Below are 24,999 nucleotides of genomic sequence, written 5' to 3' on the forward strand. Positions count from 1 at the left end.
AAGAGGCTCAGGGGTTATAGGCATAGGCCTCATCCTCCTGCTGCTTTGGCTCCTGCTCCGGGCCCTTCAGGACACCTGGGAAGTGCAAAGCAGTCACTTTGATGGGCTGATCGAGGTCTACTTACCAGCCTCCATCTCTCCACACCCAGACTCCTTCATCTCCTCAAACTGTCTATCCCACTTCCACAGTGCTTAGTCCTGAATTTCTTCTGACCAGCGGGTCTTGAGCATTGTGGAAATGGAATACTCTCCAGTTTGCTTTTACACTTTGCTCCCATTCTCTCTGCCTGTCCCTCTTCAGGGACCACTCTTACAAGAAACTCCTTATCCATGCAATTCAATCACTTCTTCGTTTGGGAGCCATAGGGCAATGGTTCTCAACCAGGGGTATGCAGAAGTCTTCCAGGGGGTACATGAACTTCTCTAGATATTTGCCTAGTTTTACAACAGGCTACATGAAATGCACTAGTCAAGTCAGTACAAACTAAAATTTCATACAGGCAGTAACTTGTTTATACAGTTCTATATACTGAAATGTAAGTACAATATTTATATTCCGAACATATTATTTTATAATTATATGGTAAAAATTAGAAAGTAAGCAATTTTTCAGTAATAGTGTGCTGTTACATTTTTGTGTATTTGTCTGATTTTGTAAGCAAGTAGCTCTTAAGTGAGGTGAAACTTGGGGTATGCAAGACAGATCAGACTCCTGAAAGGGATACAGTAGTCTGGAAAGGTTGAGTGTCACTGCCATAGAGGAGCTTCCATGCCGTCTCAGAGGGAAGAGGTTTTATTCCTGATATTTCCTAATCCCAAAAGCAAAAGAGGGTCTCAGTCCAATTTTAGACCTGTGTCAACTCAACACATTCATATGGTCACCTTAGCTTCTATTATCCCTTCCCTGGACCCTAGAGACTGGTATGCCACCCCCGACTTAAAAGATGCCTGTTTCCGTGTGGAAATCAATCAAGTTCACAGGAAGTACCTCAGATTTCTGGTAAGTGAAAATCCTTACCAGTTCACTATACTGACTGTTGTCCTGTCAGCAGCTCCCGGGGTCTTATAAAAGTCACGGCAAGAGAGCCGCATTCCTCCGAAGCTCAGGAGTTCAGGTTTACTACTGTCTGGATGCCTGGCTGGGCAGGGGCTTGTCCAGACTGCAACTACAGAGCAGCATTGCCCTGATCTAGTCAACATTCACTGCTCTGCAACTGTTCATCAACAGAGGAAAAATCTCTCCTCTCCCCAGTCCAGAGGATAGAGTTTACAGGGACTGTATTGGATTTATCTCAAGGGAGGTCCTTTCTTCTGAACTCCAGGTTCCAGGCAATCCAATCAATTGTTATAGGTTTGAAGGCTCACCTGGTCACAACAGTACAAAACTATTTGAGGCTTCCAGTTCACATGTCACCTGTGTGGTGTTTGAGGCTTCTGGGTCACATGGGTCACCCACATGGTTCAATACACCCAACTGCACCTCAGAATTCTGCAGGGCTGGCTGGCATCAGTCTCCTTGTCAAATCTCCATCAGTTAGACTCAATGGATAGAACCGCAGAGCCATGTGAAATGTGCCAGGTTGGCTCTGCACAGTTGTGGTAAGCCAACAACTGCCCCTTCAAATCCCAGGGGTTCACAGGGACTTAGGCTCATTGTATACGTCAGAGATTCATTCAAACCTGAAAGCTCTACATGAACCTTCTCTCATCTTCCCATATCCAGCTCTTCCCTCATACTATCCCTCTCCCCACAACAGAGTCCCTTAGAAATCTCTCTCTCCTGCTCAGAGGACCTATGGGCATTCCTCCTCAACCCCATCTCCTCCTGTTGAAACCTTGTGTATGTGACCTTTGAAGAACAAGCAACAAATGGATACAATGAACCTGTTGTGGTTTTCATTGAAGTCCCCATTCACTTCCATGGAAGTGGGGCCCAGTGTTGATAGTATTAAGGCCTGATACTGCGAGGTTTGGAATGCTTTCAACTCCTATGGAAGCTGAAGGTGCTCAGCCCCTTGCAGGATCATGCCCTTAGAGAACAAGAGTGTATTTATTTCAGACCTGCTAGTGCACTGTCCTTGAATATTTCTTCCCCTCTTTCAGCCCGCTGATCTAGTTCACAGAAATGTGTGAGTTCCCTTCTCAGAAGTGATTTTTCTAATAAAGGGACACTATTTCCTTTGGGAGAGATCAAAATTTTAACTAATATATTTTTATTTATCTGCAAGGTCCCTTCAACTCTTTATTATATTTTAAACTGAAGCTTTGCTCTATTTTCCCGCTCAACATTAAAAACAAATGCAACAGTTCACAATTTCCTGAGACAAACTCTACAATAGCAAATAAAGAAAGAGCAAAATATTGAGTAAGGCAACGAGTTTCAGTTTCAAGCTGTCCAGACTTTATTAACAGAAGAGAATAAAAGATATTCCAACGGTTTGTATTAATCTCTAATGTGTATGATTCTGTGATTCAGGCTAGAGCAATAGCATTTTAATGACAATGTATTTTAAGAATTTCTGTGAGACATTTGGTACCAGACATTGGCAGTTCTCCTGGATTTTTTTTTCAAGGGGCAATGAAACTACATAAAATACCTCAAAATTCTCATGCCAATTGTTAAATGCATCCTACAAATGAGAAGCCCTAGGAGCCAGACACCAGATTTTAATTAAACTTTGAATTTGTAAGCAATTGCTAGATACATTAAAATGTCCTCCTACATAAATTTTACTTAGGGACCAAAGAAGCAATGCAGATTGGGTAACACTGCAAAAGATTTCAGCTCTTCGGGTTTTGTCACATTTAACTCTCGCTGATGATAGGATTTTGTTAGCAGTGGCTGGTTGTATTAACTGTTATATTAGAAGCTTTGATGGGATTAAGTTAAGGTAAAAAGAAACATCAGTAAGAAGTTTTCTTGCATTTTTCCTTTCCTTGGCGCTCCAGCAAATGTGAGAATGTCTTGCTCAATTAAGTGAGCCTGAAATCTACAAATGAATAAGGGGTCTTGAACATACAGTAATTTAAGTTTATCAATTCAGTGCACATACTTTTTTTGACATGTGCTTCCTGCCTGATTTTCTAACAATCCTTTATTTTCTGCAGGTGGCCGTGATAAACGAGGTGGTCCCATCCTGACCTTTCCAGCACGCAGCAATCACGATAGAATAAGGCAGGAAGACCTTCGGAAACTTGTGACTTATTTGGCCAGTGTGCCAAGGTAAAGCTCAAAAGAAAACACTTCAAAGCTGGGGGTGGATGAGTGGGTGGGGGAATTTGTTCTTGGCAGTTGCTGATTTCCAAGTATTAACCTTTTAGTACTTGGAACGGGGAAACATGTGTGTTCTAATTGCTTTCATCCAGTGAGATGTGATGCAAGAGCATGAGAGATTAGAGATGATGCTAGTAAAGCTGGGTCTTTAGCATCTTGCTTGCACTGAACTGATGACAACAGTTCCTGTTTCTGTCATTTCTTTAGGTTGTTCTAGAGGAATTAAAAGGGGGGAAAGTGCTTTGATTCAGCTGCTTGGAGGTTTGTGTCTGGAGTTCTCTTTAGCAGGCTTGAGGGAGCCATTGTCTGGCATCACTTTTTAATACCTTCATTGCCAGCTTCAGGAAAGCTGGTGCAGGAAGGTATAATTCCCTATGCAGGAAGGAAGGGATTCACTCAGTTCAGGGTAGGCAATATTTCTGTGTCAGTACATCCTTGAGGTTTCTGCTGGGCAGTTTGCACTCCCAAGCTTTGCCTAATTTCCACCAACAGGATCTGCTGAGGGAAGGTACTGAACCTGCTGTCAATTCTCAAATATTGACTATGCCCTCTCTTTGGCCATCTCCCCCAATTTTTCAGGGTGTGCTAACTCCTTATATTCACTCCACCAGAATAGGAGAGTTTGCAGCCGTTTAGTGTTTCTGCAGCCTTGTTCCTCGGTGAAGTTTCCAGGGTAGGCAGGCATAAACCCTGCACTGAATCTAGTCTTGTTTTAGTGTCTTGGCAGGTTACAAACCCAGATCTGCATATCTGGAGGAGGGTTTAGTTTACTTTCTCAGGATGCTGATTAAAATAAGAGTTCAAACTTCTCCCATCCCCAAAGATACAGGTACCTCTGAAGGTGGAAGCACATCTACTAGGAGTGATAACACTCTTGCCTCCCCCTGTCATTCGGAAATGAATACAGTCCCTCCCCAAAGGGCCTGATTCCCAGTCCTTTCTCAAACCCTGGCTTCTCCTAGCATAGATGCTCTGCTTCACTATCCTTTTTCCAAAGTAAAAAGTCCTTTGTGGGTTATCTGGCCCTCCTTCTAGGGCTCATCTGGGTGAAAGAAGCTACTTCTCTCCCACCGTGATTTGTCCCAACTCCAAGCTACCACTGACTGTCAGGGAACTACATTTACCAGTAATCCATCAACACTGAGGGGAGAGTCATGTTCCAGCCCATCTTGCGGTTGGCGCTCTGGCTTGGGCTATAAAACAGAGTTAGCATTCTGGGTTTTTCTCAGACCCCAAATTGCCACCCCTAGTGCATTTCAGTGACTGTGTCACTTGTCCCACAGATTGTCTACAGAGGAACATTTTGGAACAGGTAACTGCTTCCCTTAGCAACCTTAAAGAGATGGTACCACCCATTTATAGGACTTACTCCTTACAAGTGCTAAAGCCATGCCCACATCCCTCAGAAGGGGTGGAAAACTTACTGCTCTCTTCACCCTATTCATCAGGCCTCCTCTAAAGTATGCCAGCTGGTAATAGTCTCATATGAGCCTTTACATCAGCCAGGGATTACTGAAGGGCAGGATGCTCTTGCCACTCACCTCCCCCTGGAATGCCTTGACAAACCCATGGTCAGAGGAGGGTTGAGGGGGTTGGCCTAGAGCCATGATAGTCACTCTGTGCCAGCCAGGCATGCCACCTTTCCCAAAGCCAGGTTCTTGCTCACAGTATACAGTTTGCAGTAATATAAACACTGCAAAATAATGCTAGAGGGAAGAGGTGTCATTTCCATGACCATCAAGAGATAAGGATATTTGAATAATACACAAAGATTTACACATTATTCCAATCAGTGCCCTAAGTTAAGAGAACACATTCCGAGCTCCAAGTACATAAGTGTTTGGGGATCTTTCTGAGATGACCAGTCAGGTGCAGATAGTTACAGGGGCGGACGTGCCTCTGTGTGCCACATATACTGCAGCATGTGATTTTAATTTCCTGCCTGGTGACAAAATTTCATATGGCATCTGGCAGGGCTGCTTTTGTTGTTGTTTTTTACTCGTCAAGCCTTTTATTTACACACTGCTTGATCTCTCTCCAGCCGGCTCAATTTGTGACCATATTGCATGGAAGATTATGGATATGCTAGGGGTTGAGAGGGCATTAGGTCAACCAGTGCAAATAAATGTCAGATTGCTTTGCAATTGCCCTCCAGATATTGTAGTAATAAAACTGCTCTCTTAGATGTTATCATTTTTGCATGAGTCATAGCTATGAAGATATGGCATTGCCTCCTTTCCTCGAGATCAATGTTGCCAACAATTGCTCAGTTAAAATGGCCTTTTAGCATGCTTAGTCTTTATCTGTAGCTTTTCCCTTGTAGTTGTAGCAGAAGCACCCAAGATATGTGTCCTCGGTTTGCCCTCTTATACAAGTAAATCAATAGAGCAGTATCTGGATGCTTGTTTAGGTTGCCTCTCTCTTGGTTGTGTCAGCTATATGCACTCTTTGAGGTTTGGTATTGCCTAGCTTGTTAACTAGGAATGAAGCAGCTGAAAAAGCTTCAGCTAGCACAAAATATAGCAGTCTGGCTGCTTAGCAACATGAATCATTGTGAACACACTACTTAGCCCAGCTCTTCTCTGTGCTGGCGCCCTATTGAATAGAGTCCAATTCACGGTCTCTGTCCTGAACTTCAAAGCCCTCCCTGGGGTTGGCCATAGTTAGTTATAGAAGAGAGAGCCTCTGCATGTGCAATGTGACCTCTCTCACCATGAAACTGGTAACCAACAGGAGAAGGCTTCTGAGAGGAGAACAAAGAAGTTTTATAGAAGCTGGACCTAAATTATGAAACTCACTCCTCCAAGATTAGGAATAACTACGAGCTTCATCACATTCAAAGCTAAATGCAAATCTCATCCCTTCCTTTTGTCTTTCCCCCAATCATACACATATTCCACCCTGCTTCCTAAGTTATTTTTCCTATAGATTGTGAAGGGGGCGGGAATGGGAGAGAACATTGTTTTTAAATACTTGGGCAGGTGCTTATGTACTGCGGTGATGGAGACTAAAAGCACCTAGATGGACAGGACTGCACAATCTATTCTAGTTTTAAATTGTATTGCAGTCTACTTCTTTCCTAATCTTTTATTACCAATGATTTTCACTAGGAATAGCCAGGAACCGCTCAAAGGTATTTATTTTTTGATGATTGTATCAAAATAACAGTTTGATTCCATATCATCAGCTCCCAGTCCATAGTCATTCATAGAGTATTTAATTTAACCCTGCTATAATTAACCAATGTGTAAATGACCTACCAAATTACATTAGTATGGATTCTGGATAGCCTGTCAGGAGAAGGAATTCTAATATTGCTATTGCTGAGGAGGTGGGGGCGTGTCAGCCTTGGTGGAAGAACTAGAAAATCTTCCTCAGCAAAAGGGACTATAATTAATCATACTGACATCAATCTAGCAATCCTGTCTTTATTCCCATTTCCTACAGCTCTTGAGAGAGAGATTAGCATCAATGTGGATGCTATCTGTCACTTAACCCTGGTTTCATATCTGAACGGAGAGGGCTGTGATGATATGTTACTATGATCTGTGTGCAAGGATAAGATCGGTGATGACATATGATGAGTTAGGGTGAAGGAAGTCTCTGCCCTAAGATAGCATTCCAAGTTTCTGATTCAGGTTTCTGTTGTTCCATTTGTTTAAATAGAATGAAAACTCATTAGATGTTTAACTGACAGTAGTATCTCTTGGAGATGTAGCTGAATAGAAAATACTATTAAACAGCTAAGGCTTGGTCCTGACCCCCTAAATCATTGAAGTACTTGAAGTCAATGGAGCTGCTGGCATAAGTAAAGACTATTTCATGGGAGTAAAGGCTGCAGAAGTGGGAATATAGTTTATGTCCAAAAATTATAAAATTCCAATTAGAGATGCTTAGCATCTTAGTTTACATATGGGAATAAAAGGCACAATCCTAGGAGATGATGTGTTCACCTAAGGCAGGGGTGGTCAACCTGAGCCTGAGAAGGAGCCAGAATTTACCAATGTACATTGCCAGAGCCACAGTAATACGTCAGTAGCCCACCATCGACTCCCCCACCCTGCTCCCAGTGCCTCCCACCCACTGGCAGCCCTGCTGATCTGCGCCTCCCGCTCCCTCCCTGCACCTCCTCATCAGGTGTTTCATGGCATGCAGGAGGCTCGGGGAGGAGGAGCAAGGGCACTGTAGGCTCAGAGGAGGGGGCGGGAAGGGGTGGAGTGGGGGCAGGGTCTGTGGCAGAGCCAGGGGTTGAGCAGTGAGCCATCCCCGGCACATTGGAAAGTTGGTGCCTGTAGCTCCAGCCCCGGAGTTGGTGCCTATACAAGGAGCTGCATGTTAACTTCTGAAGAGCCGCATGTGGGCTCCGGAGCCACAGGTTGGCCACCCCTGACCTAAGGCCTGATCCTGTAGTGTCAGTACAAGGTGGGGGAGGGGCAGGGAAGGAGAAGTAACAATGTGTTAGAAATGTGATGCCAGACTCTGACTTTCTTACTCATATTGAGTAGCACCTTATTTCTCAAGTAGTTCCATAGAAATCAGTAGGGCTATTCATATAGTAAGGTTTTACTTTTATTCACCGTGAGTATCTGCCCACTGTTAATCTGCTCCCATTAGTGCTAGCCTTTTCTACTTGTGTTTTCTTGATATGTGGGCCCAGATCTCAGCTGCTGGAAATCAGAGTAGCTTCCATGAACTCAATGGAGCTACTCTAATTTACACAAGCTGAGGATTTGGTCACAATGTCTTAAACTTGAGAAGCATGACCTTATCTCTGATGACAAGGGATTTAGGATCAGAGAAGTTCAGCTATGCTATTTTCCTATACTCCTCATATGGAGCATTATTCTGATCTCACTTACACAGATTTTACTTTGGTGGAGCTCAATTGATTTCAATGGTGGTAGTCTTGATTTACACGTATATAAATGAAATAATCAGCAGGCCAATCTTTACTATTGCAGGCCCTTGAGAATCAAGAATTAAGTTTTGTATAGGCTGTAGGAGGATCAAAAAGGAGACAGCATATTGTTAGCTTGAGCTTTCTGACTGCTCGCAGATCTCTGTATCTTGGCCCTATATGATGAAGGAAATATTCTTTCTCAGCTATAGTTGGTCTTCCTGCTGAACACATTAACCTGTCTTGGAGCCAAAATCTGCAAACTTCTTTGGTCTCTGCAAAAGGGGAATCCTAAAACACCTTGGAGACCAGTATTTTAAAGAAGTCCATTTTTATTTGTCCCTCTTTAAAAACCTTATCAAATTTCCCCATTCTGGGGGACATCCAGGACTCCTAGCAGCAGACCAATGTTTTCAAAGGACAGGTCTATATGTTTGAAGAGTTTATTGGAGATGCATTGATTCTAGTGTCTGTAAAATGTCTCAGAAAGGCAACTATTTAACTGCCTTTTAAAATTTATTTCAAGGTTTGGGGATTTTTTTTTAATAATTAAAAATATAATACACAGCCTGGCAAAATGTAGCAATGTGTTTCACAACTCTGGATTAATTTCAAGCTGTTAATTGATGACCTATGGCTGTGGTTCCCAAACTTGTTCTGCCGATCGTGGCTCCCAGTGGCCGTGTTTCGCTTCTCAACGCAAATGGGAGCTGCTGGAAGTGGCACGGGCCGAACCTGCGGACGCGGCAGGTAAACAAACTGGCCCGGCCCGCCAGGGGCTTTCCCTGCACAAGCGGCAGAACAAGTTCAGGAACCACTGACCTATGGTAATGTGTATATTAGGTTTTCTGGCCAGGACTAGTGTGAAACTCATTTTGTTGATCGGGATTAAATGCTGCAATTCTATTTTCTGTTACATGATCCTTATACAAAAAAAGCTTTAGAGTTGTTTTTGGAGGCTTTTTAAAGATAACATTTTAAAAATAACACTGGGCCTTTAGTACTAATTTTAGTAACTAAATATCTGGTGCCATATGTCATGTAATTATTCTGCAGTACACTTGCATAAAAAGAGCACATTTATAAATGAAGTGAAACTAATGAAGCTACTGGAGCTTTGGTATTTTCTTTAAATGTAGTTTGATTTTTTTTTAACTTGTATATATATTTCATATGTAGAAGGCTCATTGGGGGGTGGATAATTGAGGAGACTGGTAATTGTTTAAAGAGTCTTTTATTCTTCCTGGTAGCCCCTTCAGACCCAGCCTAGATTGGCACAGTTATTGTGATTTATTACCATCTAATGTCCATTTTGGTGGTCTCTGTGAAATTAGTTGTTGGGCTCATTTCAGTTCCTAGCGTTCATGTACTAGGACACTGACCACATCATTTTGTGTTAAGTGGCACTTTGCTGGCAGTCTCAATTAGAGGCCATTGACTCAAACTGCCATGGAGATCGAGCTTTCCACTTACCCCCTTACTAGATGTGAGCCCTCCAGAAGATGATCCCTCATCTCCTTCCAGCTATGAAGATGACCTTTTCAGAGCAGGATTGTGGCATGTTGGTGAAATTGTACAGGGGAAGCTTGTGTTGCCTCAATTGATACTGTACATAGAGAGCATACAGAAGGTCTCCAAGGCCGGGAATTTGGCACTTTTCATCAACACTAAAAGCTGATATGTTTTAAAAATACAGTAATTTATAAAGAGCTTCATCAGGGTTTTCAGTCATTTTCAGGGCACAGAAGCCTTCGAGAAAAGGAGTACTTGTGGCACCTTAGAGACTAACCAAAGCTTATGCTCAAATAAATTGGTTAGTCTCTAAGGTGCCACAAGTACTCCTTTTCTTTTGCGAATACAGATTAACACGGCTGTTACTCTGAAACAAGCCTTTGAGAGTTAGTCCAAACCTAATGGTGATGCAGGACATTTCACATCAATTTCAAGACCACTTCCAATTTTGACTATTGTTGTTACCTTGAACAATTTAGCGGCCTGATCCTATACGGTGCTGAATGCCTTCTGCAAAGTCCTGAATGTCCTCTTCTCCCAGTGACTTCAATGAGATTTGAGGGTGCAGAAGGCTTTGTAGAATTTGGTCCTAAATCTGTTTGTTGCTGAAGAGTCAGTTCTGCTTCAAGAAAAGGAGGACTTGTGGCACCTTAGAGACTAACAAATTTGGGTGCCACAAGTCCTCCTTTTCTTTTTGCGGATACAGACTAACACGGCTGCTACTCTAAGAGTTCTGCTTCAGCTTCCAGCTGGATTACAGTGCAAGTGTTTTCAGTTTGGTTTTGTAATGAATAACACAAATAGTATAATACAGTGCTTCATGTGTAATGTACTGTGAATTGCACACTTCAGCTAGCCTTTTCCTTCTAAGGACTGATAAATGGCATGATAACTTGGAGGCTGTGTGCAGCACTCTTTCCTAAGTGGTTAGAAAATGCATTGTATTTGCTCTAGCAGGAATTTCCCACATCCATTTGGTGGATGTGTTGTGTGGAATAAAAAAGGGGCAAATAAGGCTGAAATAACATTAAGATCAAACAAAGACAAGAAAACTGGCCTGTCTTATTTAATAATCTGTTAATCCTCAGAGTACATTTTTGTAAATGTCCGCAACATGTGATCAAGGAGTCCAAAAAAAACTTGGTTATGTCAAGAATTAATCCGTCATTTAAATCAGCTTTCTATGAGTACTAACAAAATATTTTACCTATTCAGCCAGTGTAAAAGGTTTCTATTTTTGATCACAAATTATTGTTTACAACATTTTAGAAGACCTGGAGTTCTGCTGTTAGTTTCACATATCTGATTTCCAAGCATTTCCATTTTATTACACATTAGTTTGTTCTTGTTTATCATTAGAGAATTGAGATTTTTTTTGGTCTATTGCCCTACTTCTCCAAACTGTCCATATATGACTCCATGTTTCCTACATGCTTTTCAACACGCTGGACAAAAGTCAACATCTAGTCAAATTTCGACCCTGAACCTGTAATCAGATCCATGTACACAGAGCCCTGCACCTGTGTGAATCCACATCTTAAGTGTGGTAGTCTCAAAAAGCAGCTTGGTCAAAAATGTTGTCATGGAGTCCCACGTTTATTGTGTCTCAGTGATTTCCATAGCCGTTTTTCTCATTTTATAAGGCAGATGTTTTTCTGCCAGACATGCATTTTAAAGTCATACTGGGTTCTTTCTCACTTGTGCAACATCTCCAGCAATAAAGATTCTGGAGGCTAAATTTGGTGACACGTAGGGAACCCCTTATCTTCCAACTGGTGGCTCAGTTGTAAATGGATGTATAATTTGAAGACTGTGATGTTGCACTGCTGGCCCTGCAAGTGGAACTCAGTTAACAATAAGGATTCACAAGCCAGAAGAGAATTCAGTTCACTGTGCCTCTCTTCCCAGGGCTGAAAAGGAATTGAATCTTGTTTTATTCACTAATATCAGTGGATGTGACTATATACATCCAGGGAAAAATTCTCCTGAATAAGAAGGTGACCTTTTAATGTAGTCACTTTTCAGAGCAGAAAAGTGGGCACTATGACCTGGTCCTGATGTCTTTTGGTTTTATTGTTTTGCCCTTTTCTAGTCTCAGTTCTGCCCTGTAGTGTTCATGTCGTTACTGTGTGTGTGTGTGTGTGTGTGTGTGTGTGTATGTGTGTGCTCAGGCTGTAGTTCCAGAGCGTACTGCTCTCTTACTTGCTAGGAGACAGGGTGGCAGCCAGCCAGAGTTCCATTTCATAAACAGATCTTCCCAACAAACAAAAGATGAAACTCAAATATGTCCCCATTAAGTACAGTGCATGGTCCTGCTCTGCTCAGCCACTGCATATGCTTTCCCCTTAGAGCCACAAATATGCCACTTCCCTTTAGCACAGAGGTGGGCAAACTTTTTGGTCCGAGGGCCACATCGGCGTTGCGAAACTGTATGGAGGGCTGGGTAGGGAAGGCTGTGCCTCCTCAAACAGCCTGTCCCCCTCCCACTTACTGCCCCCCTCAGAACCTCCGACCCATCCAACTCCCCCTGCTCCTTGTCCCCTGACTGCCCCCTCCCGGGACCCCCGCCCCTAACCACCTCTCTGGGACCCCACCCCCTATCCAATCCCCCCTGCTCCCTGTCCCCTGACAGGCCCCCCCCGGGACCCCTGACCCATCCAACCCCCCTTTGTCCCCTGACCGCCCCCTCCCGAGACCCCCATCCCTAACTGCCCCCCTGGGACCCCACCCCTTATCCAACCCCCCCCCGGGACCCCCGACCGCCCCCCGGGACCCCACCCTCTATCCAACCTCCCCGTCTCCTGACCACCGCCTCCCCCCGAACCTCCACCCCATCCAACTGCCCCCCAGGACCTCCTGCCCCTTATCCAACCCACCCCCTTCCCATGATGCTCAGAGCGGCAGGACTGGCTTATTGGAAAGCCTGGGAGGTAGGCGGGCGTAAGTCGCATGGCCCGTGCAGCTGCAGGGGAGGGGGTATAGCGGGGGAGGGGCCGGGGGCTAGCCTCCCTGGCCGGAAGCTCAGGGGTGGGCAGGACGGTCCCACGGGCCGGATGTGGCCCACGGGCCGTAGTTTACCCACCTCTGCTTTAGTATCATGGGGCTTCTCTCTCTATCCCCTCAGGGAAAAGGTTCAATCATTTTTTATTTCAATAATTTTAATTTTTTTTTTAAATCCTTCATAGAAGGCACTGCTAAAAACCTGGCTCTCATCATAGCAGGAGCCTGATTCTCCCTTCTATAATACTTAAATAGTAAAATGTACAGATGAAAAGAGAGGGATAGTGACAGAAGTACCTTAAAATATTTGGGAAAACAAACATTGTACTGATAGATGGAACTATATAGTGAAGGGGCAATATATGTCGGGGCTCAGTTTTCCCTTATTTGCAGGGGAGCAATTTGCAAATTGCACCCATGTAAGTGAAAATGTACAAGTCCATTATATTGTTAATATAGGGCCTGGAATAAACCTCTTTAAGGTAATAACTGAGATCTGATGCATATACCATGATTGGATTCCACTCTAGAGACTCTCATCTAATATATCCTTGTGTATAGTATTTTGCTTTACAGCCACTTTCCCAAAGTTAGAGAGTGCACTGAGCTATGCGCCTGCATATGCATATGCACTTGGCAATGAACAGTTTTGTGGTGTTTTTAAATATGGCTAGTCTCCGACTGTTCAATAGTCTGTTGCTTTCTTGGGTTCTATGCAAAGCAGAAAAGTGAATTGCCTGATTTTTTTTCTACACCATCCTCCAATTCTTACTTTCTTTTTACATTTTTTTAGTCCAGATGCTCCATTGGTGCAGCTCCATTGAAGTAAATAGGGCTACTCGAGTTTCCTCCATCTGTGAACCTGGCCATTTATGTGAATGTAGTATTGATGAATGATAGACTGAGAGCCTGGAAGGTGATGGCATCCATTCATCCATGGGGCAGGTACAGCCTGGGCACTGTCAGCACAAGCTTCTTTACTACCTCCAAGAACAGAGAAACGAAGAAAAGTTATCAGCCCCTGATAGGGGAGAGCAGAGGGCACTCTTAAAAAATGTGTTCTCATACTATGTTCAGCCCCTTGATGCTTCTGTGACTGCTGTAATATCAGTATAAACATACACTTCTAGGAGTGACATACACTTTTAGGAGTGAGAGGGTAATTCTGTTTCCATGTCTTTCTATTCCTTGGATTCTATCTTGAGCCTAACAAAAGATGCCAGTTAGTGTCAATTGTGCCAAGGGAGAATGGTCTTGTGGTTAAGGCACTGAACTGGCATTCAAGAAATCTGGGTTCACTTCTGGCTCTACCACTTCTGGCTCCTTTCTGATTGTGTGCATGTCCTTTAATATCTTTGTGCCTCAGTTCCCCATCTGTAAAATGGGGTTAAAATTACTTCCTGTCTCCTGCCTTTCATCTGTCGTCTCTGTTTAGCTCATATGCTCTTCAGAACAGAAATTCTCTTACCCTATGTTTCCACAGTGCCTTGCAAGATTGCGTCTCTAGACAAAACCATCATACAAATAACTGATAGTAATAAATAGTGATGGGGTACTGGAGATCACCAATTAAGTTCACTTAGTTCTACATAACATCTTTCAGAGGGGTGCTGGGGGGGTAACAACTAGTAGCCACTACTGATCTTGTCTAACTGGTGACCTAGAGTTGAACAGTCACCCTGGATTTCTAAAAGTATGAAGGAATCAACAAAATGACAATGTGAACTTTCTTTTCAACCATAGAGATGAGTGAATTGAAAAGTTGCTGAAAGTAGCAAATGTGTAGGAGTTTTTGTTTTAATTTTCTGCATGCGAAGCACATATTGACAGAGTTTTTCACATACCTTACCTGTAGCTGGTATTGTCTTCTCTTTGTTTGTAGGATGCATCGAGGCTTTCAGATGCACTTGTAAGACCATTTAATGCAGCTGCTATGACTGAATGAGACAGACACTGACAGTAAGTCATGGTCAGGACTGGAAGAGGAAAGGATCAGTTATAGCTTGAAGCATCTGGGAGGTCTCGGGAAGGGAGCCAAATATGATCATGCCCCATGAACTGTCTGACTTAGGGCTGCATGGCCTTGCTCTTTTTTTTTTTTTTTTTTAACCTCAGTTCAGGTACCTGATCCTTTGATTGGATCAGCATTTGCTCCTTTGTGCTAAATGCTTCTGCCGGTCAATTGTACTGACAGTTGCTGCTTGGAAGAAGGAAGTGATGTGTGTGGAGGGGCGGGGGGAGGGAAGAAAACAATAAATCAGATGTTAGTGTCATAGAAAACAAAAACTATATATTTCTTGCTTTTATTGGCCAGTTTCAGCAGCAAGAGGGTCCAATGTCAATACAATTTAGCTAAGAAGTAGGCACCAGTACAAATTATAAGAATTATACAGAATTTCCATTTTCCCCTTCCTCAGTGGATCTTGAACAAGTGGTGTGAGAGTCTCTGCGGCATAATTTTCAGCACAGTTCTCTATACACTTTCTCCCTAATAGTTTTGATTTAAAGAGGTTGCTTGTGTGCCTTGTGGATTTTTTTTAACATTCAAATTTGTGGCTCCATAATATTTATAAAGATCCAGATATCAGCAATATGGAGGTTTCAGTAAAGCAGGCAAGATAACTGCCCGACGCCAGCGTGAACAGCATTTTAAATGAGCTAAAATTAGCAGGCATTAACCTTTGTGGGAATGGCACACTGGCGACTGGCAGTTTAAATGTGCAGTTCCCTTTTGAAGCCATGTCAGTGGCCGTCAGTAGAATTTACAGAATAATCAGTAAGTAACGTTATTCTAGCTAAAGTGTAGAAGCGATCTTTCTCTGAGAATTTTATAGCAGCAGTAAAATTGTCTTGTAAATTTTGACAACAGACCAGTGCTGATGGTTTTTCATCCACTGTAAGCAATGTTATCATTGTTATTCTACACTATCATCATTTGGAGTAAATTTGGCCTCCTTCTGCCTGGGTATGGATGACCCTAGGAGAAGTGGAACCAGGGTGGTTCTCTGTGGTTTGCATTGGGGTGGATCCACTGTGCAAGGGATGGCAAAATGTAGTGCCTAATCCCAAACCTATTGAAGTCAATGGAAAAATGCCCGTTAACCTCAACAGGCATTGAATCAGGCTTTTATTGGGTGCCAGAGTACAGCAAGTATCTGTGGATGGTGCAGAGGCTCCATCAAAGTAGAGATCCTCGGCATAAGACAAGGCAGGAGTCATTGAAGTTAGTACAAACTTTAGGTTCCTTCTACCCCAGCACACAGCCTGACCACTCAGCCTGGGCTCTGGGGAGAGTATTTTTCCTTCACTGTATTGTAATCAGATTATATTACAATATAATAGCAATCAATATCACACTAATGTAGCACAATTCTTATATAATATAAAATATGGGATGGGATTTTCAAGAGTACCTAGGGATTTGGATGCCAATTCCCATCAATTCCCATTGGAAATTGGTGTCCAGATGCATTAGGACAATTTTGCATATCCTACCTATGGTTTCTTCCCATTTTCCACATGCTGCTCTTAGTGAATTCAATGTGTAACATTTTCCTTGCATGCATGTGGAGCTCCTGGTAGTTTCTATAACTTTATACTCATCAAGAGCAAACGTAGCTGCATGGTGTGGTGAGATGGCTACTTTTTTTTTTTTTTAAGAAACAGACAAAATAACCTAAACCAACATAAAATGTTAATGACCAAAATAACATTAGAATTTTCTTAAAAAAAAAAAAAAGTGTGAGGAAAATGTAACTTTAAACTGCTCCTTGCCCATTTAGTAGAGGCTGGCTCTCAAATATTTGCTACAGTATGTTTTTAAACTGTAAGTGAGAACAGGTTGGTTTCCCTGCATGAGCACATAGGGCTTTATCTCATGTATAATCTTGAGGAAAATCTTGTAATATCTTAGATTCTGGTGTGATACTTAACCAGAAAACCAAAGCTTCAGCAGGTCAGACAAAGAAGCTTCCCTTCCAAGATGGAATTGCACTCATCCTAATACCTAGATTTTAAAAAAACGTTTCTTTCGAAAACGAGAGCCAGTATAAAGTTGTTTTGCAGGGTGGGTGCAAAGGATACCTCAGCTTCACCATTCTGTCTGATTAAAATTGCTGAGTTAGCAGCTCACTCGTCTGTGTTGGGTCTGTAAGGTTATCTCCCGCTGGGCACAGAGAACAGTATGATACTCCGTCATTCTGGCAGTAGTAGTTGGCCACTCCTAACCAAATTCAGGATACTTTATTTCTTTCATACACACAAGTGAAGTGATGTGTTCATGTGAAGTGGACGTTCTTCTCTATTACCCGCTCCCTGGTAGTATGAAGAGGAAGCTGACAGTCTCAAACATTTATATGATGATTTTGGCACTTGGTCTTTTAATAGAAGGATGAATTAAGTTTTGGGGTTTTTTTAAATTTATTATGTGAGCATCAGGCTTGCCAGATGCTTCTGCAGTTGATGCTGTCATTGAAGATCAAATAAATACTATGTTTTGAAATCTAATATGAACAAATTATCTGTTTGGAAAACCCTGCCCTTGGTGAAATTTAACCTGTCTTCCTTCCCCTTCTTCTAAACCAGTGTTAACTCTGAAAGCAGTCAAAGAATGTGTCCATGTAAGTAATATAAATCAATACCAAATCTGCAACCCTTTGACCTTTTCATGCATATTCATTGTCCATTCATGTTGATCTTGAATAGGAAACCAACACTAACGTTAATGTGGCACAAGCAGATGCGTAGGGTCCTTCACAGCATTTTAAAATACACTTGGCCAAATTACCCCCAGAGAAATTCCATTGGATTCAGTGGACTTTAAACCAGGGCTGAATTCGGCCCATAATTCCCATATCCAAGACAAACAGTACAACTTCTCATAGTCAGATGTGCAATAGATATTGTGGCAAGGCTGATAATTAAAATTTCTATTATTGTGGTAGAATGTAGCACTTCATTCTGCAGTGCTTTGGGGCTTCCTGTTGTAAACTCAAGTATCCCCCCAGGAGTTAAAGCTTTACAAATCAAGGCAGTGGCTTTTGTTGTCTGGAAGTATCCTCAGCAAATGAGTCTGAGCAGCTCTCAGGTCGATGTTGTTTATTGACAAGATAATATGATGCTCTGTATGCAGCTTTCACATCCTACTTGGAGCAATATATATTTTCCATACAATAGTCAGATGGGCATACTATAATTGTCTCATACTGTAGATGTGAAATTTGGATGACACATGCAAAAGGCATCCAGTTGCACATCATCAACAATAGCTGATAGAATACTATGCATTGTATATGCTGAAATACTCTTTAAATTATATAAGTATAAAATATAGATTCAAATTAATTCTATGCCATCAAATCAGGAAATTCCCTTTTATTCGTGTGTGAATGTAATGCTTGTGAATGGATTGGGCTCTGGATTAGCTGGAAGATTCATTGGAGGATGATTTGATTAGTATTCCTTGTTGGTAAGCACTAAAAACATACTAGGCTAGGTTGAACTTAGTACATCTTTTTCATCTCAGTCCTTTAAGATTCAGCACTTGACAGGCATGGAGAGTGAAGTCTTCTGTTAGTGCACAAAACACGGACAGTAGCAATGCAAATCCCCACCCCCATTGTTATGCTTCCTTGTTTCAATCCTGACCAAGTGCTGAAATAGTAGGTCCATGCCAATGGCCTGTTTAGTCCTTGGAGCCTCTGCTCACACCACCAGCAAGAATTCCATTTACTGTCAGTTCTGATGGTGTCTTATTCCTTTCTGATGTTGATATATCTGAAATAGTAACTGGGGTGGAACCTCCCAATTTAACTTCAGTCACATTTGTAGGTCACGTATGCTCATAGACCTGTGTAATGTATCTGATCAACATGGACATAAAATGGCCGTGGGGAGGAGGACTAAGATCCTGCTGCATTCTAATTCTGGCTTCAAAACTGACTCACTTTGTAACTTCATCAAGTCACGTAACCCCAGCGCACCTCATTTTCTCCATGTATAAAATAGGGATAACAACACTGGCAGGACAAAGACATCCCCTCTGTGACCCCTCTTTCGTGCACTGATACAAACAAGTTACATATTGCCCCTCTGACCTGGTTAGTTACCACCCTTTATCTTGTACATGCTGGTTCAATCAAAACATCTCTATCCATCACCCTGCCATCCTGACCTTATCCATAGAAGGTGTCAGTCTGTCCCAGTATCATCTGGGGAGTGTGTTTACACTGTAACCTTGATCTGGAGTGTTCTGGCACAATTCTTCTGGAATGTGTTTATGTTAATACTTAGTGCCTAGGGGTGCCTGTGTTTTTGCAATGCCAGCCCTGTTCTTGCCAAGTTCATGTATCAGATAGTGAACCTGCAAGCAGGCATCTGCTTTGTAACAGGGCCTGACTTTTGCTTATAGCCTGACTCTTGCTGACTTTGCTTTATATCGTTTGCTTTATATGTGCTTTAAACTGACTTTAGTTTGGGTCTTAAGCCTTATCCCTCGCCTCATGTCTCAGGATCTCTCTTTCTACTGCAGTTTGTAAAACACCATGAAAATGGAAAGAACTATGTATTTTTATTGTAGACCTATTCTGAGAGGTAGGATAATGGGCCCTACAATTTGCATGCCCTAACTGGACTTCTCATTGCTGGGAAGAAAGTACTTTTGATGTGGCATTTTCCATTATGTTTAGGAATGCTGTTTCAGAGACTGGATATGTCAGTAGTCTCTGTTCTGCACCATCACCTGACACTAGGAAATGGACCGGATAAGAGCTGCATTAGAAATCCCTCATTACAGACATGCTGATTTGATTTTTGTGGTGTTGAGGAATGGGGAAGTTGTGATGCCAATCCCTGATCCAATTAAAAAAAGTATATATTTGAAACTAGTTGACGCTCTTAACCATATGACAGTGGACAGGTTGGAGTTACTGCTTTAGTGATGAACTATTATTCTAGGAATTAAATGCATAGACAATATGGGCCTTTTCTATAGCATTTCTTATTACTCCATCTAGAACCCAGAATGCCTCTTTCTGAACACCATAGAGATCAAAGATTAATTTAGATTTTGCTTCCCACCAGAGACCTATATCAGTTATTTGCTATTCTGTTCCTAACAGATTTACTGGAAAGCTCACTTTCACAATATATGTTCCACAACTGCCTCTCCAATGATTTTGTCATGTCAAATGGTATACACAGTATTATGTGATTTGAAAGCAGGATCTGTTTAAAAAGTTATCCTTCAATTTTCATTGAGAAATGGACTGTTGGACACTTGAACACTGTAGTTTTATAAGCTGTTAAATTGCAGGTGTAGAGCATCAACCCTTTTACTGCTCTTCTGGTCATTAATTGGATACTGCCAAACATATGCATATGGCTAAATTTTTCATTGAAACAATGAGAATTCAACACCATTGAAAATCAGGCTATTTATAAAGGTGCATGAACATGGATTTTAGGTACATAACTTTGACCAACCAAGGTACTCGGCTGGGGGTGTGGGCTCTGGGGTGGGGCCAGGGATGAGGGGTTTTGGATGCAGGAAGGGGCTCTGGGTTGGGGTGGGGGCTCAGGGTTGGGGCAGGGATAGGAGGTTGAGGCACAGTCTTACCTGAGGCGGCTTCCAGTCAGTGGCGCAGCAGGGCTAAGGCAGGCTCCCTGCCTGTTTTGGCTCCACGCTGTGCCCCGGAAGCACCCAGCAGGTTCAGCTTCTAGGTGGGGGTAGGGGGTAGGAGGCTCCGCGCACTGTTCTTGCCCTACAGGCATTGCCCCCCCAGCTCCCACTGAACCACAGCCAATGGGAGTGCAGAGCTGGTGCTTGGGGCGGGGGCAGTGCGCGGAGCCCCATGCCCCCCTTTCCCCCCACCTAGGAGCTGGACCTGTTGCTTCCGGGGTGCAGTGCGGTGCCAGGAGAGGTAGGGACTCTAGTCTGCCTTAGCCCTGCAGTACCGCCAACCGGACTTCTAATGGCCCGTCGGCCAGGGTCCTTTGTTAACTGGGGGTTTCGGTTGAAAACTGGACACCTGGCAACCCTAATTGGCACCCATCTGGTAGTATCTGAGCTTTGTGTAGCCATGTCCCATTTGAATACCAGAGGGAGCTCTTTAAGGGGCAAATCCTGCCCTTTCTTCCACAGCAGGAGAGGGCTCTGAACTGCTGTGATTAAAATGTGGGGGAGGGGCAAGATTCCTGGAACCCTCAAATGGCATATCCCTGCCTGCTGTAGATGTAGCTCTGCGGGGATTTCTTCCACAAAGGGGTCTTTGGAGAGTAGCAGGGGAAGGTTAGTGGAACTGAAAAATGTGGAGGAGGTTCCTTCCAGCCATGCCCTTTTACCACAATTAGGCGTAGTGCAAGGGGTAGGAGTTGTTCTTAAAGACCCATCTGTACTATGAAATTGTATTGCAAAACCATGTTTGTTTGGTTTTTTTTTATCCCAGGTATAATGTAGTTTGACGTCATGCACCCAGGCTAGACTCAACTAGGTGTAACAGTCTTAGTTTTCTGCCATATTAAACAACCAGTTTCAACCAGTACAGATGGGGCCTAAATGGACAGTGGTACTGGGAAATAGTGCCTGTTTTTTATTTGGCACTCAATATTATTGTGACAGATGCATGCTGTGGTGATGGATGATCTTAAGTAAACCAAATTTTTGTTTTTATTTACTGATTCATTCATCTAGTATTGTTTCAGTCAGAAGCCCTCTTGCCTTCCATAATCTATGTGGCTGAACTTAAAAATCAGTGACAAATCAGTGCTTCCAAAAGCTGGAGTCCCTCTTGCTCACTTGGTCACTCGGTGCTAACTGCTATAGAACTAACGATTTTCATAAGTAAAAATGTTTCCCCTCTTTTTATGGAAGATGCAAATGCACAAAACATACTGCTGTAGTTCACGAAAGCTTATGCTCAAATAAATTTGTTAGTCTCTAAGGTACCACAAGTACTCCTTTTCTTTTTACTTTCACTGTGTTCATGCTGTTTTGAAAATATTCCAAAAACCAGATCTCTAGTTCGGGATGTTCTTAAATGCCTAATCTCTGCACCTGCAAAATTTTCTTGGCCCAAAACATCTAAGTTCTTCAGCATATGCATTTATTTTAGTTTTCCTCATTTTCTTGGCCAAGATTTTTGTTTCCATTCAAACCAGAATGTGGGAAATCATCTGTTTCTTGTCAAAGCCCAAATAAAAAAGTAGGTCCACTTATCTTTGTTTCCAGCAACATGTTGCATGGGGTTGATGTTAGGCCCTGTTGAATTTGACATCTGTATTGTAGGTGGTAAAGCCCTTTGAGATGCTTCAGGATAACAGGCTGTAAGATATTATTGAGCTGTAGCTCACGAAAGCTTATGCTCAAATAAATCTGTTAGTTTCTAAGGTGCCACAAGTCCTCCTTTTCTTTTTACTATTATATCTAGATCTGCTCTGTCTCAATTTTAGCACAAAGGGGGAGTGTGACATTTTCTCTTGGATCACATATTGATGGTGGATCTTGCCAACTAGATATGGACAGAGAAAAGTAGAGAAGGAATCATTACCAGCTGATGATCAAAGGACTTTCAATTGGACTTTAATTCATTTCCAATATGATACACGCATGTGTTGTGTAGGTAGATCAGTATTGCTTGGTCAAATGAGCAGGTTCAATTCACCACAGCTACAAAATTGGAGGCATTGATTGGAATCTCCTTTGATTACCAACTCTGATAGTTGTCGTTGGAAGAAAAGAAGAACTCTTAGTTGCTATAGGCATATACTCCAAAATCAGCCCAATTAGGACCCATGTCCGTACAATTAAACATAGGTAGCCATTTTGAATAACTTAAGGCTGAGGACTGATCTGAATCTTTGCCCCAAACTTGAACCAAACCCCCAAAAAATCAATTAAATAAAATGTCTGGGTTATCTTGATCTGGTAGGAACTTGATATAGAAATGCCAAAAACTTCAATAAGAGCTGTTCTGATGGTAATTATTACCCTATCAGAAATGGGATGTACCAGAAATATCATCTCTCTATTTTAGCATATTATACTGCTACCCATAACAGTAATAATGGAGCCTGTTCTTGTTTGACTTGCAGTGCAATTCTACAGGGTCTAAAAGGATTAGATAAGCATCTGAACATTTTGCGGCCTATCCAGGTCAAACCTAAACTCTGGAACTTTTTGAGGTTTGCTGGATGTTTAAATGTTGCTTGAGCAAATTTCATTTGAGCAAATTTCAGTGGCTTTGCCATGCAGGCAGACGCAGTCCAGAAATCTGTGATGGGTTATAAAAATCACCCAAAATACAGCTACCTATGTCTGATTAAAAAAACAAACTTGCTACTGGATTTGAAGTTCAGCCAAAGTGGCAATAAAATTGTACACTCAATTTTAAAATTTACATGTTTCACATATGAAAATTCACTAGAAATTTTTTGGGGACTGTGGTTTCCCAACAGGCACAAAAATGGGCCACTACATCAGGGTACAGAATAGAAGTGTTCCTGAGGGATTTTGGATGAGATGTGAGGATTGTTTGGCTGGATTTAAGCTGCAGTTGAGCTGACCCTGCTCACTTGATAAATCAGCACTGATCAATCTAAAAAGGCTATTAATTTAATCATTAGAGGAACATTTTCCTGGGACAAGTTTGCTAGCTACTTACTTACAGGGGCTTTGGATGCGAGAGTTATTTACTAGGCAGAATAATCCAGAAAATGCTTAATCTTCAGGTGTGGTTATATATTATTAATTTCTATTACCATATTGCCTAAGAGCCCACTTATGAACCAATTTCCCCCATTGTGCAAGGGGCTGTACAAACACAGTCCCTGTCCCCAGAAGCTTACAATCTAAGTTTAAGGCCAAAACAACAGATGATTACAGTTTAATGGGCTCTAGAGTGAACAGCAGGCCACAGCGGCCCATAACTTTGGAGAGCACACCCTTTATTATTCTAAGCATCAAAGAAATGCTTTGCCATATGCATGTAAGCATTTTATAATATAGTTTGTAACAGTGACTGAAGTCAGGGGCTTCATTTCTTTCCAGCTCAGAACATTCAGGCTGAGCGTTGAACGTGCACCAGTGTGTTTTACTTGCCTGAGAACTAAATGCTACCTTAATCTGTGAAAATTTACACCCCCTAGAAAATGATTATGTAGGCTAGCTCCATCTGGGGAAAACGATAGGATCCAAGGCTTGTGTATTCAACCATTGACCATCTCTGGCAATCTTCCATGACACTAAACTTCAAAGAGTGTCTCATTATAGAACAAAGGCTTGTTAAGTAATATGTAAAGCACTGGGATCATGAGAAGGAAATCATCAGGCTGGAAATGTGCATTTCCCCCATATGCTATTAATTATAAAAGAAGGCAAGGGAAAAATATCGTGTTAGACTAACCTATTAATTACTTGAAATGAACTTGCAAAAATGATGTAAGAGGTCATTGGGGCACAGCAAAGGACCTAACTGTTTTACTGGGAGTTTTCTATTATGGTTAAAATGGCATGTTACTTCACATAATCTTTCCTAGGTTTTGTATAGGAATTGTGATCCCCCAATTCAACACAAAAGTTAAGTACATGCTTAAGTCAGTCGCTGTTCAGCAAAGCACATAAGCATGTGTTTTAAACATCTGCTTAACGGCTCTGCTGAATTGGGACCTATATATTGTAAAGTAGAGCTGAGGGGAGGATTTTGAGATTTCTTTTATTGTTGTTTTTTTTTTTTTTTACATTTGGCTTGTTCTGAATCAGAACTAAAACTGAAAATATTGAAATCCTCCACAAAGGAAAATTCTGGGAAAAAATTTTCTATTTCAACTGATTTTTATCGTGTTATACTGTAATAGACAATTGTGAATTGGCACATTCCCCTCCTATGGGGCACACTGGACCTTTTAAGATCCTGTTCTGGTTTTCTAGTCTGTGCCGGCTGCTCTTTAACGCCCTGTTGTAATATTCCATTCTCCACCCTCATAGGCTGGAGGAGAAGAAATCCACTCAGCTCTTGCTAGAAATTTCACCCTGCTCCCTGAGGGGTTGCTGGGCCTGGGCCTTAGGTGGCTCCTTGCCAGCCACTGCTGACAAGCTTCTTTGGGATAGTCCCCAGCTTCTCTGGCAGCTGCCACTTTCTGCTTGAGCTGCAGCCTTTTATCCCAGCTGTTCCTAGTCAGGTAATTAGCTGCAAGGTGAGGAGGGAGCTGCCTTGTTGATTAAGTGCTTTGTGGCTTTTGCCACATAGGGTTTATACACTCTATAATAATAATAATATAATATAAAATGAAACCGTCATTTCAAAATGATAAATCAAGTTCT

At 42.2% G+C, this 24,999-nt stretch overlaps 1 protein-coding gene across 6 annotated transcripts in view; it reads left to right on the forward strand.

Annotated features, from left to right (window-relative positions):
• Nucleotides 1–24,999, forward strand: part of KALRN (kalirin RhoGEF kinase) — a 746,508-nt gene that overhangs the window by 246,930 nt on the left and 474,579 nt on the right. For all 6 annotated transcript variants that reach the window (XM_043525781.1, XM_043525782.1, XM_043525784.1 and 3 more), the window contains exon 3: nt 3,109–3,223. In XM_043525781.1, the coding sequence (XP_043381716.1) occupies nt 3,109–3,223 (115 nt within the window). The remainder of the gene's footprint in view (nt 1–3,108; nt 3,224–24,999) is intronic.

This window comes from Chelonia mydas, chromosome 11 (assembly GCF_015237465.2).
Source record: "Chelonia mydas isolate rCheMyd1 chromosome 11, rCheMyd1.pri.v2, whole genome shotgun sequence".
NCBI lineage: Eukaryota > Metazoa > Chordata > Testudines > Cheloniidae > Chelonia > Chelonia mydas.